Genomic DNA, 16,617 nt, shown 5'->3' with positions numbered 1-16,617 from the left:
AAAACATAACATATCAAATAAAAAATTTACGAAATTATAACCATATTTTTAATGTCGAAAGTAGTAAAGATAAATTTACGACAAACGTTAAAGATACATAAAATTTATCTTTAATCTCGTCTAATTTTTTTACGATAATGTTAAGTAAATAATTATGTAGTTTTATTTCTTACTTGATAATATTTGTTTCATATTATAAAAAATTGAGACCAAATACATTTATGCAACCAATATACTATAACCTGGCTCAACAATCAGAACTAATATAACCTTTCATTTCAATTATCATCATTCATTCACATTCGTTCAATTAATGCACAGAATAAAATGCCAAGCATTGAATACATAATAACGGCTGAGTTTCATATTGATAAAGGACCTTCATTAATTTTTCAATATCCTCATCAATTACCTGGATTACAATATTTATATTTTTTACCAGAATTAATGTTACCAGATCAAATTCATAAAAGAAATGAAGATTATACACTTTTTTTACTTTATAGAAATTTAACAACTGGAGAATTCCAATATCTTTATAATAAAAACACATGTGAATCAGAACCTTATTTTTTATATACTATAGTATTGAATTTACATAATGATGAATATAAACGAGGGTCACAAGTTAAAAGTTTATCAATTGTTACTAAATTATCATTTTTCAAAAATTTCAAACCAGTCATGATGATTTGTTTGGATTTATATTTTAAAGAAAATGATTATAATATTATTAAACAATTATATACAAGTATAAATGAAAAGAGTTTTGTAGTAAGTCGTGACTCTTTAAATGGAACTGAAAATGGTGATATAAGTTTAATTAAAAAATTATTAATTACAAGTATATTGGATCTACCTATTAATGATAAAATTTATTATGATGAAAATTTTAGGAATAAAATTTTGGGAATTGGTAAGAATCAAATTATAAATCCTGATTTATTTATAAGAAAAGATTTAAGTTTTAATTCAATTTTAAATTTTAATGGAATGAATATACCAATTAGAATTCCAATGATAAATTTACCTGATACTATTGGTGATTATTTAAATCCAACTGATTTGAATTTCAAACCAAATTTAATAAATATTTTAAATAGTAAATTATCAAGCTCGGTACTAAACAATGAATTGACAATATATGGATTACAAACACCACCAATAATTATATTAATTAACGCTATACTAACGGGGAAAAGAATATTATTAATGAGTTATGAAAATAGTTCAGGATATATAATTGATCATATACTACTAATACTTAAACTTATAACAGGTGGTGGGATTTTGAGTGGACTTTTAACTAACTATAATGTGTTCCCCATTATTGATGTTTCCAAAATTGAATTATTAGAAGAATGTGATAGTTTTATTGCTGGTACAATAAATCCATTTTTCAAAAACAATGATAAATTATGGGATTTATTATATGATTTAGATTCAAATGAATTTATAATAAGTTCAAATATTGAAACCTCAAGTGATGGACTAATCAAAAATTCAATCATTTCTGAAGATGCAAGATTTTTATCAAATTTACAATTATCAATTTTTAATTATAATGATGATTTAACTACTATTCAATTAATTTTTAGAAGACATATTAATGAAATTATTAGAATTTTATTAAGTTCTAAAAATTTTAATAATAATTTAATTCCAAATAATAAAGATTTAATCTTGTTGCTTGATGGAATAGGATATTTTTGGCCAAGTGATAGTACAAAACTTTTAGAAATATCATGTTATCAATTAATTTCAAAAAAATTTCAAGATTTATTATATAATGAAAAATTAATTTATAATTTAATTTTACCCAATTTATCTAATGAGTTAAGTTTAATGATTGATTTACATTATCATTTACAAAGTTTAAGTAATGTATCAATAAGTACTAAAATAAATGAAAGAGAAATATGGTTTAATATTTTAAAATTTTTAATAAGTGGGAAATCTTTGGAGATTTTTTTATTAATTACTTATTTAATCCCACCAAGTAGTTCAACAAGTTTACAAAGTTCAACAGCTCACGGAGGTAATTTAACAATATTTGATAAAAATAAAGGAATTGAATTATTATTAATTAATTTATTTAATTTTGATGATCAAATTAAATCAAACATTATTATGATATTACAAGAATTAGAAGATAATTTCTTGTGTGGTTGGTGTATTGATTTATTTTTGAAAAATAATTTGATTTATGAAATTGCATTTAATGAATTAGTTAATTCATAGATACATTTTTTAAATATTTACTTGGATATTTATTTATTTACATGACTTTTTTAATAATAGGTAACTTCTGGGCATTAAAATTCTGATCTTTTCTTGTTATTTATTTATAATTTCCATCTCATTATTTAATAATTTTATCTTCCAGAGTTGGTGAATAATATTGAGCTTCTTTTTCCTTATCATCAGGCCAATATTTTTGTTTTAATATATTATATAAACTTAATCTATCTCCAGGTCGTCTAGAACTATAAGCATCACCACTTCCAATATATTTACTTTGTCTATTAATATCATCATAATTTAAACTTGGATTATTTTCTGGAAATCCAGGTCTCTTATAACCAATACTAAATTCATTATCTGAATTATCTATATCTGAATCACTTTCTAATTTATGACGTTGTTCCTTTTTGTATGCTATATGTTTTTTACCTATAAGAAATAAAGCTATTGCTATTGATGCAAATAATCCATATCTTCTTAAAATGGTGGATCTTGTATCTGTTGGTTTTTGAGCTAATTTATTCATTCTTGATTTGGTTTGTATTATGGGAGTATAAATGAAAATATAATTTGAATCTTGAAAATAATTGTGATATGATTAAAAATTTACTAGCGTGATCCAAAACGTGAGGATCACGTGATACTCTTTTTTAAGGGGTATTTTTGTGAGGAATTGGCTGGTGCGGGGCTGTCTAGTTTGGGTCGATTTTGGTATGCTTCTAAGTCTTGGTCTGCTATAGTCTAGATTTATTCTGCAGATATCAATGTCAGTCTGTTTTTGTCTCGTTCTTTGTATCATTGCTATGTTCTAATCTGATCTTTGATTGTTACATTGATAATATCATATTAGTTGGATCTCTTATTAATCAATTGTTGCTGCGACTTCGTTGAACTCATCAAATCAAAGTTGAATTTGAATCAGCTATCCGTCTCTCCCAATCAACCTGCCCACTCACAGTCATGTATCTCAAGTATCAATGTCAAAAACGGTTGTCAGTTAAATATTCAAAACTTCAAAACTTTTACTTGCTTCACCACAGTGTCTAATTCAAATCGAAATCCAGTCAGTCAGTTAAATTTGTCTCCTAAGTTGTGTCTCAAGTTTGATAAAACTGTTATTTTGTCTCTTTGGTCGGAGGTATGTATCAGGTAGTCGAATAGATAGTCCCCAATTTTAAGTGGGCGAATTGTCTCACAAAAAATTCTCAATTGATGATGAAACTAGAATTCTGAAGTTAGTAGTAAATAAATAAATAAATAGTTCTACATTTGTATGGATAAAAGTAGTATTTGTATGGATGAAAGTAGAAGTTGGTGATCAATTAGAGAAGCAAAAATAGTAAAAATAAAAAAATAAAAAGATTGATTTGTATATATTTAAATGGCTAAATCTTTGTTATGCTGCAAAATATTATTGCAAAACGAAGTCGTGAATTTTAGATAAAAAATATAAATATAGAGACTTGAAACGACCTACTTTAGGTTGAGTTTGGACTAAACTAGCCTCGTTCAGAGCCAGGTTATATTTTAAAGTCACTTAAGTCAGGACCTACCTTGATTCTTGATCTGATTATACGTGTAATTTGTTGATAATCCAATATTTGAGCTTCATAATTAAAAATTATAGCACGTGAGCGGAGCTATAAACAGGGTTTTGTGTCATTTTGACCTTAAAATTGGCATTTACTAAAACAGCCTATATCTCATAAACCGCTGCAGTTGTTCACAATCTGGCATGTGGATTATCTTAGCTAAATTGAGATCTAACTTTTGGTGCTGCTTTCAAACCTGTAGCTGCTCAATTGAGCGAGTTAGACGTTTTGTTTGATATCTCAACGACCAGAGGAGATCCTTCAATAAGACCTATTGCATTATAAAGAGAAGGGGAAAGGGTATCTGAAAATAAAATAAAAAACAATGCTTGAAAAAAAGTGAAATGTCCGGGCTCAAATTAGAAAACCCTCAAATATTTTTAGGGGGTAGATTTACAGACTTTCTAGCCATATTGAGAACTCTGAGTACCATCAAGAACCAATTGGCAACATGTATGCATCACTAAAGCTTATATTTGTATCATATTATGTTACTGCTGAAGCTCTGCTGGTACATGTTCAATAATTTTGCAACAATAATTTGTTGACAGCTGTAAACTCCCCCATTTGAGAATTTTTAAAGGTACGTCATAAAAATTAGGTATCTGTTGATCAAATACTTGCTAAATTATTTTACTTTAGTTGTTCTAATGTATTAATTAATCATATTTACTATTGTCTATTTTTTAGCTTGAATTTATAATTTATAATCCTATTCAATTGATCTCCATGACATTAGTTGTTGCAATTTTCTCAATATATACGAAAAATTTTTCATCAACTCTGAAATCTATTAGTTATTGTTGATAAATTCGTAATGACTGAGTTGTTGTGCTTGTTAATTTACACTTCACCTTTTTGGTTGTAAATATCTTAATATGTTTTTATATTTGCAGTGTTTTTGCGTGTAAATTGTACAAAACTTTAAATAATAGTTTGGTAGCATCTCCTGAAACAATTTGTAATTTTTCTTGTCTTAAAGTCTAAGCTGTCAGTCTTTGAATATTGAATGTGTAGGATTCTATTGATCTTTTGCTTTTAAATATGAATTTTTTGACCATTTCTTTGAGGGGAATTTTTGTGAAGCTTTAGCTTGGTTCACGACTTCTTTTGTTTGGGTCGATTTTAGCCTGCTTTTGTCTCCAGTAAAAGTCTGCTACAGTCTAGTCTTGTTCCGTGGAAATCAGTATCAGTCGGGTCTTGTCCTGTTCTTTGAACCATTGCTATGTTTTAGTCTGATCTTTGATTGATGCATTGATAATATCAAATTAGTTGAATCTCTTATTGATCAATTGTAACTGCAGATGTTTTGAAATCGACAAATCAAAGTTGCATTAGAATCAACTATCCATCTCTACCATTCAACCTGCCCACACCCAATCAGGTATTTCAAGTATCAAAGTCAAAAAGGGTAGTCAGTCAATTACTCAAACCACCAAGAAATCTCATTTGCTTCGCTCCAGTGTCTAATTTAAATCAAAGTCCAGTCAGTTAGTCAAGGGTTGAGTCTCAAGTTTGATAAAATGATTAATCTGTCCATTGGGTTGGAAAAGCGTCTCAGGTAGTCAACTCAGGTAAATCCAATACTCAAGTGGGTGAAATGTCTCACAAATTTTTTTCAACTGATAATGAAACTAGAATTCTGACGGTTGTTAATAAATAAATAAATAGTCCTACATTTGCATGGATAAAAGTAGTTTTTGTATGGGTAAAAGTAGAAATTGGTGATCAATTACAGAAGAAAAAGGTATACAAAATAATCTTGAATGGAAAACTTTATCTGCATATAATAATGGCAAAATATTTGTTATGCTAGACTTTAGCTGCAAAATAGATTAAGTAGTGTATTTGAGCACAAAACATTGGTATGACGAGTTTAAAATTCTACTTTGGACACGATTTGACCAAATATAGTCTTGGCAGAACCTCAACTGTATTTCAATGTCTCTCCGACTACTATCTAGCTTATTTATTCAACTGGGTCACACGTATTTTGTGTAAATATTCCACCATTCATACTATTTAGTTAAAAGAAAGTAATGTAACTTGTTACATTTACGTATATGCAGGAACCAAAGGTACATCATATTCAGAAATATTAAAGTACTTATTATAACCTAAAAGTTGCAAATAAAAAGGATTAATAATGATGATTAAAAAAGCACAACCACAAAGCAAACAAGTAAACAACAAAATTATATTGACCAAAAGTTTCAAAAAACTTTTTTTAAGTCAATGAACAAGTAGCCTTTGTTTTATTTGAAACAACTTATCAAATATAAATTGTTTTGGAAAATTTTGAGTTACGATCATGGAAAACTGTAACTCAATTAAATATTCACACAGTTTTCAAAGTTAAGTTGATACTAAACGGTAAAATTACATTTTCTTTTCATTGGTTGAAATTAATTTATTCTCGACTATCTTATCATTGATGAAATTTAAACTTTTCTTAACTATTTTACATTTTATTATTGGCGGAATTTTATCTTTTCATAACAAATTTATAATTGGTGGAATTTGTTCTATTCTTAAATAATTAATTTCTTAACGTATCATTTTTAAGAAAATTTAAGGTTAAAATATATAGGAAAATATAAGGTTAAAACAAATAAGAAAATATAAGATTCATATTAGTAGAAGAAAAAAAAGGGATGTAAATATAAATATAAAAGAAATAATCCAATAATAATTGTAAAATTGAGAATGAAATAAGAATGATAATAAGAATATATATATTACTTGATTTCATATGAATACAGAGTTACAAAATAATATTAAACTAAATGATTATATAATAGTAGAATGCAACGAGTATTATTATTGATGAATTTAAAAAAGATACTAGGATTATTCCAACATCAATTCAATTTATAATTATTCCAATAATTATTTGATGAGTTCAATATAAAAAAAAAAAAAAAAAAATCAATTCAATTGTGATAGTTAATAATAAATTTAAAGGTACGTTATTTTGTGTTTTGTATTTCATTATAACCTCGATATTTAGTATAAATCTAGGTAATCTTGTATTTCATGATAGTTTCTATGTTTAGTGTATCAAAACATGGTAGTGTTTTGATTAAGATGTCCAATTTTATTTTAAAACAATCATTCGATCCATCTTCAAATCAATAGTAATGACTAATTTCATTAATTTAAATATACGTTATTTTGTATTTTGTATTTAAATTATATCATTCTTATTTAAAATCATTATTCCCTTATTCTCTAATCTAAAATGAAGATTGAGCTTTCATGTTTAAATTTTTAGTCTAAGAGAACAAATAAATGCTAAAATTTGTAAGATCAAAATAACATTAGAGTATAACTCTTCTAAATCTCTACTCTATGATACAAAAGGGAATATAAAAATGTTGAGTCTTACTATTTATATATTTATTTTAATAGTCTATATCTGGCTTTTGCTGGTAGATAAATATTTAATATTTACTTTTTGTTCGTCTCATTTCTCCATCGTCTCATTTCAGAAAAATTGAAGGAAAAATTTTAACATATACATGTTAGAATAGTGAGAAATATATCAGCATGTTTGTTGTAAAATTTTGAGTGTAATTAATTTGAGACTTTTTTCTCCTACTCTTCTAAGTGTGAAGTTTACAAGTATTTTTTAACTTTGTTGCTCCTAACATTTTACCATTTTTGGTTGCAAAAACTATAGAGAATAATCCTAGACAAAAATTTATAATGCAAGTAATTGAATACGAAAGCTATAGATTGTATTATGAAAAGAAATTTCAATCTTTTTATCATCCGTCAAAAATCAGACGTAATAACAGTCCAGAACAACTCAAGTCAATTATTAGTGAAAGAATCACCAATAGAGTCACATTGAAAGTATACCAGCTAGGCTCTTTAAATTTTTGACAGAATATCTCAACTTGCCTCAACCAAAGCCCCAAAGAGTTATGAACATGCTTCAAGTCAATCTCTCGTTCAAAATAAGTGGAAATCTGAGGATCAATTATGATTATTCATAAACTACCGCAAGTATCTACATTAGAATTTCAACTACATTCGTGAAAGAGAAGACCAATTTATGACATAAACTGATATTACACACGGTACTATAATCAATTATTTCTCGAATCACCAAAAGATAACCATTGGATCATTTATAATCTCAAACACAATTAATCAAAATGCCCTTGTTTTATGTTAAGATGTCTGAATTCATGTGATATACGGTGTGTAAAGCACGTGAAAATGAAGGTTCTTATTAAACCTAGCATATATTTTTACAACAAATTGAATGATTTGGAGCAATTGTAAAATTACTTAGCCTGGCTAGCTCAATCGGCTAGAGCGTGAGACTTTTAATCTCAAGGCTGCGGGTTCGAGTCCCGCGTCGGGCTTTCATTTTTATTGTATGCTATTTTTTTTTGAGCTCCATCAATACTCTGTTAACTTTAATGATTAGACGTGATAGACCTATGACACTTATAGTGCTCTACAATTTTGGCAACATGATCATAGAGGGGCGAAGTAGATTCTGAGACAAAACGATTGACAAAAAAGCAAGATCAGAAACATTATGATACATGTGGATCTATAGATCTTTGGACATCTTCGTCATAGTTCATATTTTGAACACTTTGATAATCTCACTTTGAAGTGTTTTGGCCAATACGGGTAATATAGAATTATAAATGTGGTTAATTTATGTTTATTAGGTCTTCCCAATATAGTAATCCAGGCGCTTAAATATTTTTTCAAATCATTGCAACAAACTTTATTTCTTTTTTTTTTTTGAAGTTCCAAATTTTTTCAGATTTTTCATAAAACTAAAAGGTACCAACTATAATAGATGGAACATGATACAAAACAGCATCAACATGATAAGATCCATCCTATAAAAGAAGTCACATATGGTGCCATATCAGGTATGATTGGTAAACTTGTGGAATTTCCCCTTGATACAATAAAAGTTAGATTACAATCTAATAATTCACAACCAATTTCAACTTTTCAAATGATTGAAAAAACATTTAAGAATGAAGGAGTGTTGGGGTTTTATAAAGGTTTAAAAGCTCCATTATTTGGTGCATGTTTGGAAACTTCTATTTTATTTACTAGTTATAATTTTGCAATGAATTTTTTAAAACTGGAAAGTTTAAGTAATCAATGTATTAGTGGTGGGTTTGCTGGATTTATGGCTAGTTTTATATTGACTCCTATTGAATTAGTTAAATGTCAATTACAAGTTGTAAACATGCAATCTCCACCTTCAAAAGTTAATCACACATATTCATCAATTATTAAAAATATACTAAAGAAAAATGGAGTTTTGGGATTATGGAATGGATTAAATTCTACAATGATTAGAGAAGTTGTTGGATCATCTATATGGTTTGGTACTTATGAATATTTAAATAAAAAATTTGAAAATTCAAAAGATCCATTTATAAAAAATAAAGATTTACAATTATTATTTAGTGGAGCAATGGCAGGTATAACTTTTAATTTTTCAATGTTTCCAGTAGATACAATAAAGTCAAATATTCAAACTAATGATATTTTAAACACTACTCAATATAAACATCAAAGTACTGATTTTTTTAAAGAGTTTAAAAAATTAATCACTAAAAAAGGTGGTGTTTTGAATTTATATAATGGGTTGGGTATTACTATGATTCGTTGTATTCCTGCTAATGCTTTAATTTTTTATACTTATGAGATGTTGAAAAAGAATTTTTAAAAGTTTGTATAGATTATGATAATAGACTTAATGATAGACTGATTGATAATTATTGTTTTTCTGATTATTGACTATTTCAAGCAATTTAGAGGTTAAATATTTTAGAGCAAGGAAATATTTTGACATTAAACCGAATTTAATCCAATCTATATTTTCTATATAAAATCTCTAATTTCTAGTAATAGTCCAAGAAAACAAATCACTTGCTCTTTTTAAATCATCAACATTTAATAAATCAGTACCAGCTTGATATAAATCCAATAAATGAGAATCAACTAAATTCCAAGGCCATGTAATATCACCCCATATTCTAGTTTTCAAACCATATGTATGAGCTTTATCAAATACTGACTTAAGTTTGGTTTTTTGTTGATCTGTGAAATTATTCTTGATTGTGGAATTGTAATCGTCTCCCAAAAGACTTTGTAAAGATCCACTAGCTACTTGAGAGAGTTTTGACCAGTTTTTTAATTCGTTATCACTTGCTGATGTGTTGAAGTAAGATAATGGTCCGTCTAAAAAGGTATACCTTATTTTTTCTTCACTAACTTTTCCAATTGGTAAATTTCCTGTGATGGTTAATACTAAGGGACCTTGATGTAATGAATCATCAGTTGTATTATAATAAGTTAAGAAATTTGAATCTATAAATGGTTGTAATAAAGGTTTTAATGCGTCATAAGTATCATTGGGAGAAGTTTTAAAATCAAACCATAAATAAACTTGTTGTTCTGGATCATTGTAAAATAATGAATGTTTTTGTTGTGATCCTAATAATGGGTTCCCATCACCATCAATAAATTTAAAATTTGGATTTGAATAACTTAAAAATTGATAAATTGGATTTAAATATAAATTAAATAATGTATTTATTGGATGTAAAAATACTTGATTATGACCAACATATACTTCATTACTATTAAAATATAAAGTTTCATTGGGGGTAGTAGTAATACCAGTACTTTCAGTTGTTGTTCTTTGTAAAGTGTAATTTTTAGGAAAATGCCAAATATCACTTTCTATTGAAACTGCACCTATTGATAATGCATCAAATAATGGATGAGCTCTCCAATAATCATTATGTGAATGTAATGGTTTTGGATAAACATCCCTTGTTAATCCTTCTATTGTGTAATTGAACGGTAATATTGGTGTTTTGGCGGAGTTTCCATCGTATTGTAATATTTGAGAATTGTTATTGTATTGAATGTCTTTTGATGGTTTGAATACGTTGATCATTTTTAGGGAGTGAGAAATGAAGGAAGTCTAGTTGGTAGAAATTAGAAAATGTGGGTTTTTTTGTGGATATGGTTGGTTCTTATATATATTGCTGCATTCAATTTATTAATGGTATATTGAAATTAAAAACGTGGGGTTTATATTAAATTACAAAAAAATTAAAGGTTATATATTTTTCGCTTGCGTTAATTTGAAAATAAATATAATTTAAAGGGTTTTGTCAAGAGTTAGAAGTTACCACATATTTTACTTACGAAAATTATGTATTTCATTATGATATTTACAAATTATTGTTCTTCTTTTTCACCTTGATAAAATTTCTTCTAAATGTTGAGTTAATTTATTCATTCTTTTAACAGAATCATGCATAACTTCTTCATTACTATAATATAATTTGTATTTTATAAATTCACAAAGTGATGAAACTTTACTTGATAAATTTATTGAATTAAAATTTTTAGATATCCAACCATCAACAATATGAGGAATTTCAATAATTTCACCAGTTTCTATTAATTCAACAATTAAATTTTTATTTTGGGTATGTGAAGATAATCTAAGGTATTTTGTAAGTACTGCTAAACTACAAGCAACTGATAAAAATGCAGTTGAAAATGATAATGTATATTGTGGGAATTTATTCCATGATTCTTTAACTGTTGATTGAAGTTCTGGAGCATCATACCATTCTATGGGATTACTTATAACATCTCTGAAATTTGATTTTGAATCTGCTGTTAAGTTTGTGATTGAAGTTGGTCCTACAACAACTGAATAATGATTATATTCTTTTGATGGACATATTTCTAGTAATGAAACAAATCCACTTAATGCTTTTGTTAATTCAATTAAACTTATCCATTGATTTGTTTTAAAATTTTGTAATTGTTGAGTTAAATTATTAGTATCTAAAAATTCATCACATATTAATGGTGTAAATAAATCTTTTGTTGTATCTTGTTGTTGAGCTGTATTTCTTCTAAATTCATATTTACACATTTTAAATTTCATAACTTCATAAATGAAAAAATTATATTGTAATACTTCACCCACACGTAATATTAGGTTAGCAAACCAATAAGTTATATTTATAACTATTAATTTTTTAGAATCTATAATGTTTATATGTTGATTTGATATTTTTTCAGCAAAATTAATATTAAAAGAATTTGAACTTATTAAATTATCAAATGTTAAATCATCATTAGATAATTTACTTAATAAATTTTCAAATATTTTACTAGCTAATATTAAACTTGATAAATCTGATGGTATATGATTTCTTTCATATAATTGTTTCCAACTTGTTCTATTATTCACAAGTTTTAAAGTCATGAAATCTATATCATTTAATGGTAATAAGATATTATTGGAATAATGATCTCTTTCATAATCAAATTTAAAATCATCTAATATGGAAGATAATTTATAATATGGTCTACCTTGATTAAATCTTAAAAGAATTATATGATTAATATAAAAAGTCCATATTAATCTTAAAATAGTTTCTCTTTCATAACATTGTCTTGATGTACCAAATAATGAATTTTTAGTTCCATTTTCTTTAAATTCAAATCTTTTTTGACTGTAAATTTCAATATAATTATTATCATATATTGTTTCAAATATTTTAATATTACATTGATTTACTCGGTACATATTAAATCTAAATGATGTACATTTAGCAAGTAATCTAAAACATGCCATTATACCAAAACCATTTAAATTATCCCAATATTTTTCCATTTGACCTACCCAATAAGATTCATCTGAATTTATATTAAGATTTGGATTTTTCCTGTTTGCTAATATACAAATTGTTGCAATCATTATATGTAATATTGAACTATCAACATTTAATGATATATTTTTTAAAAAAATTTGTTTTCCTGGAAACATTTGATGACTTGGTTGATTATAAATGTAATAATAATCAATTAAAATATTGAGTGAATTCCATTTAGGTAGTTCATATTTTGCTAATTCATGATCACTAAAAGGAGCTTCATCAGTTTGCAGCTTAGGACTATCATTACTTGTAGTAATACCTGATCTATAACTAATCTCAGAATTGGTATTTGATTGTTTATCCATGGGTGGCGTTGAATCATAATATGAATTATCATAACTTTCAGTTAAATCAGATTGTTGTTGATCAAATCCATTGAAGAATCTATTATGTACATGAGGAGGTGGTCCAGGATGGTGATGAGGAGGTGGTCCATGAGGATGAAGATGATGATGAGGTGGGGGATGGAAATGTTTATGATGAGGTGGTTGACGTGGTGGGAAATGTGAAGAATTTGAAGGATACGAATTAGTTAATGAAGGTAAAGGTAGTTGATTTTCTGAAGTTGAGTCTGATCTATGTTGGAAATGATGTTGATGAGGTAAATGATGAGGTGGTGGGGGACCATGAGGATGATGATGAGGTGGTCCATGATGTGGAGGAGGTCCTGGTGGAAAATCATGATGATGATGACCAAAAGAAGGAGGACCATGATGATGTGGAGGTGGATGACGAAATGGGAAAGGAGGACCATGATGGAAATGTGGTGGTCCTCCTGATGATGGACCCCGGGGGTCTCTGGGATCTAAATATCTAGATTCTGGACTTTCTAAAGTTGTTCTTGAATAATCTATTGAACTTGATCTTGTATCAATTTTAGGTTTTTCATAAGTAGTTGTAGTTGATGGAACAGGAGATGATAATTTTTTTCTTGAATTTTCATTATCTAATATAAATGAACTAACTCTTTCAATTGAAGAATCTTCTTTTTCTTCTTGAGTATTATTATTATTATTATTTAACATTTTTGATTTTTTAATTGCATCAATAGATAAAATTTCCCCCGTTTCTAAATCTTTTCTTTTACGTCTCCCACCACGATTACTTTGTACAAATATACATTTTATATCTAAAAATTTACAATTTGAACAAATTCTAGTTTTTTCTGGTATAATTTTATTTATACCATCAGCAGATGTAATTGAACTTACTGGTTCACCATCACATTTAATTTTTTTTTCACGACATGATAAACAAGCTCTTCTTGCAACTCTTCTTGATGAATTTGTTGTTGATGTTGTAGAAGTTTGTGAAATTGTACTTAATGTACTTAATGTTGAATCACCAGTAATTCTACTTGTAGGTGGTGATATTGATGTATTTGGTGATCCTGGATTTGTTTGTGATACTCCATCATTCATAATCTATTTGTGTAATGGATCTTTTGATAGATTGAAAGATTAAAGTGGATTGCTTTAGTAGTTGCTTATATAGTTGATGAAAAGAAGTTGTATTTTATGAGAATATCAAATAAAATCTGTTGCAAAAAATTGTAATATTAATGAAATACCGATTTCAATTGCCGGGCAAATAAAAAATATTGAAATTTTATTATTTTCTATAACAAATAATATCAAATCAATTTACGAATTTAATTTATCAAAGATTTAATAATTAATCTTAAATTATTTAATGATCAACAAGTAATGGCATAAATTTACGTCACTTTGATCAAGAAGGGAGTCAAATGATGAATAATAAATTGGAGGAATAAAAATTGATTTTAATTTAGAACAATTTGTACGGCATCAAAAATCTATTAATAGCACAGTGTTTAATTAATACATTATTTCGGTTAAGTATTTTTGCAGTAATAAATAAAAATTTAAGAAATTGTACACGGCAATTCGGGATTTAATTTTTTACGTTTTTTACGGCATCAATTATTTTGTTATTTGTTATTTGTTTATATTTTATTATGTAATATATTATGTAATATTCAGTGTATTGTATTATGTAATACTTTGATTATGATATTGGTAACCAAACAATAAAATGTATTACTGTTAAAATTGATTATAACCTTTGTCATTGCTAATATCATTTATAATAAAGAGTCAAGAATCTTCATACCTTAAAAATCGATGCAACAATCGAGTCAATTAATAGTGTAAGGAGAAGTACAAATTAATAAAAATTTTGTGTGCTTTGCTTCATTTTGTCTTAATATTATAATTGATTTCAAAATACAAACTTAAACAGCTTATTTTTTCTTCTTCCTTACATTCAATTAATTTGAGTATATAACTTATCTATTTATTAAATCAGAAATTCATCTATATACTGTCCTTTGAAACCCTCAACCCTTGTCATGTTTAGTTCAAACACTTTAAAGAAGCAGATTAATTAATTACTATAAGATGAAACAACTTTATTATTATTTTTTCTTAAACTTAATAATTTAATAATTTCAACTAATTTAATACTACCAGTTAATAATTCTTCTTTAAAATAAAATAAAAAAGCAGCAGTTGAAATACTTTGAATTAATTTAACAATTAATCCACCATATAATCCTTCAATACCTTCTTCATTAATAATTTTTTTAATTTCTTGAATCATTGATAAATTTTTTTCTTTAGTGGTATTAGTTTTTTCAATTTCTTGTAATTTTTTTTTTCTTATATGCATTCTTGATTTTAAAGTAATATATGGATAAGTTAAACTTGTTGCTATTAATTTACCAAATGCTCCTATAAAAAATGCTTTTATTGCAGTAAATGATTTTTGTCCACCATTTAATATAATTATATTTTTAATTTGTTCAAATATAGTATATTGAATTATTGGATTTATAACTAATACTAAAGCAGGTAAAACTCCTGCAAATAATGTTGATATACCATCTTGTTCAATAATATCTAATATAGTTCTAAAAGTAGAATTTGATTTGACAGGTTCTCCATTAGATTGTTTTGATTTCTTTTCAGTCATCATTCTTGTATTTGCAACCCAAAATGGATTAGATCCAATACATGTTATAGCTCCTGCAATAGCTCCAGTAATAATAGATTGGAAAGTACTTAATCCACCGGTTTTTCTTTTATTACTTACTTTATTAGCTTTTAAAAAAATATTTGAAGTTAATTCATAAAAATAATAATATATGAAATTAGTTAATGTTATTCCATATATAGCACTTTCTAAACCTGAATATAAACCAAATATTCCCTTTTCTTGAATAATTTCTTTTGCTGCAATATATGAACTATTTGTTTTGATTGATTTTAAAATTTTTTCATTTATTGATAATTTTGAATTTTCCTTTGCTTGTTGTATTTGTTGTTCTTTTGTTAATTTTGATTCAATTTCTTCTTTTTTTTTAGCTTTTGTTTGTGCTAATGTTGATAATGTAACTAATGGATATGTTACAATCATTGATAAAGCTCCACCTCCTGCTCCAGCAATTGCATGAGCAATTTCTTCTGTATCAGACATATTATTTTGGTTGATTTCTCTTAGTATAAGATCGAATTAATTTGTAAAGATTGAGAATATAGATACGATTGGTAGTTTGATCTATTGATTGGTTATTTGATTGTATATATATATATTCTTTTTAAGAAAAAACCTGGGGTTTGTTTTTTTATTTTAATTTTATTTTGTTTTTAATTTTAATTTGTTGATTTCTAATTTGACGCGTAATACTTTTAAAAATTTCCACGGTAAATAATTAAAGATCACATGTCAAAAATTAATTTGATATTATTATATAATACTGTATATAATAATTATAATGTATGTGGAGAGAGAGAGAAATAAGAGAAATAATTATTAACACTTATTATTCAAAAACTACAATTAAATAATACAATTTGGTTCGAAGTTTTAGTCAGAAAATCTGAAATTTTTAGGACGCGATAATAATTGTGAATTTGAATTACAATCTAGCCTAACGATTTTCAGATTAAATAACGTTGTTATCATTCCCTTTGATTTCGCTTGTAATATAAGTTTAAAGTTTAAGTTTCATT

General features: G+C 26.4%; 6 protein-coding genes across 6 annotated transcripts; 2 read left to right on the top strand and 4 right to left on the bottom strand. All coding sequences in view use genetic code 12, as the record gives it.

Moving 5' to 3' along the window:
- Nucleotides 1-327: 327 nt before the first annotated feature.
- MEA1 (Mea1p) lies at nt 328-2,241 on the top strand (the record flags this gene model as incomplete). Its single annotated transcript, XM_051763916.1, has 1 exon — nt 328-2,241. One exon carries the CDS (start codon nt 328-330, stop codon nt 2,239-2,241), a length of 1,914 nt encoding a protein of 637 aa, XP_051619399.1.
- A 121-nt stretch (nt 2,242-2,362) lies between these two features.
- On the bottom strand, nt 2,363-2,770 carry KGF54_003338 (uncharacterized protein; the record flags this gene model as incomplete). The annotated part of the gene is made up of 1 exon (XM_051763915.1): nt 2,363-2,770. One exon carries the CDS (start codon nt 2,768-2,770, stop codon nt 2,363-2,365), a length of 408 nt encoding a protein of 135 aa, XP_051619398.1.
- Nucleotides 2,771-8,664: 5,894 nt separating this feature from the next.
- Nucleotides 8,665-9,555, top strand: ARG11 (Arg11p; the record flags this gene model as incomplete). Its single annotated transcript, XM_051763914.1, has 1 exon — nt 8,665-9,555. One exon carries the CDS (start codon nt 8,665-8,667, stop codon nt 9,553-9,555), a length of 891 nt encoding a protein of 296 aa, XP_051619397.1.
- A 168-nt stretch (nt 9,556-9,723) lies between these two features.
- On the bottom strand, nt 9,724-10,794 carry KGF54_003336 (uncharacterized protein; the record flags this gene model as incomplete). The annotated part of the gene is made up of 1 exon (XM_051763913.1): nt 9,724-10,794. One exon carries the CDS (start codon nt 10,792-10,794, stop codon nt 9,724-9,726), a length of 1,071 nt encoding a protein of 356 aa, XP_051619396.1.
- A 303-nt stretch (nt 10,795-11,097) lies between these two features.
- Nucleotides 11,098-14,004, bottom strand: ZCF31 (Zcf31p; the record flags this gene model as incomplete). Its single annotated transcript, XM_051763912.1, has 1 exon — nt 11,098-14,004. One exon carries the CDS (start codon nt 14,002-14,004, stop codon nt 11,098-11,100), a length of 2,907 nt encoding a protein of 968 aa, XP_051619395.1.
- Nucleotides 14,005-14,989: 985 nt separating this feature from the next.
- Nucleotides 14,990-16,081, bottom strand: KGF54_003334 (uncharacterized protein; the record flags this gene model as incomplete). Its single annotated transcript, XM_051763911.1, has 1 exon — nt 14,990-16,081. One exon carries the CDS (start codon nt 16,079-16,081, stop codon nt 14,990-14,992), a length of 1,092 nt encoding a protein of 363 aa, XP_051619394.1.
- Between the last annotated feature and the right edge of the window lie 536 nt (nt 16,082-16,617).

The sequence above is a fragment of the Candida jiufengensis genome, assembly GCF_024610255.1.
Source record: "Candida jiufengensis strain CBS 10846 chromosome Unknown scaffold2, whole genome shotgun sequence".
Taxonomy (NCBI): domain Eukaryota; kingdom Fungi; phylum Ascomycota; class Pichiomycetes; order Serinales; family Debaryomycetaceae; genus Lodderomyces; species Lodderomyces jiufengensis.
Note: the sequence above shows the minus strand (reverse complement) of the source record. Positions and strands in the feature narration are given on the sequence as shown.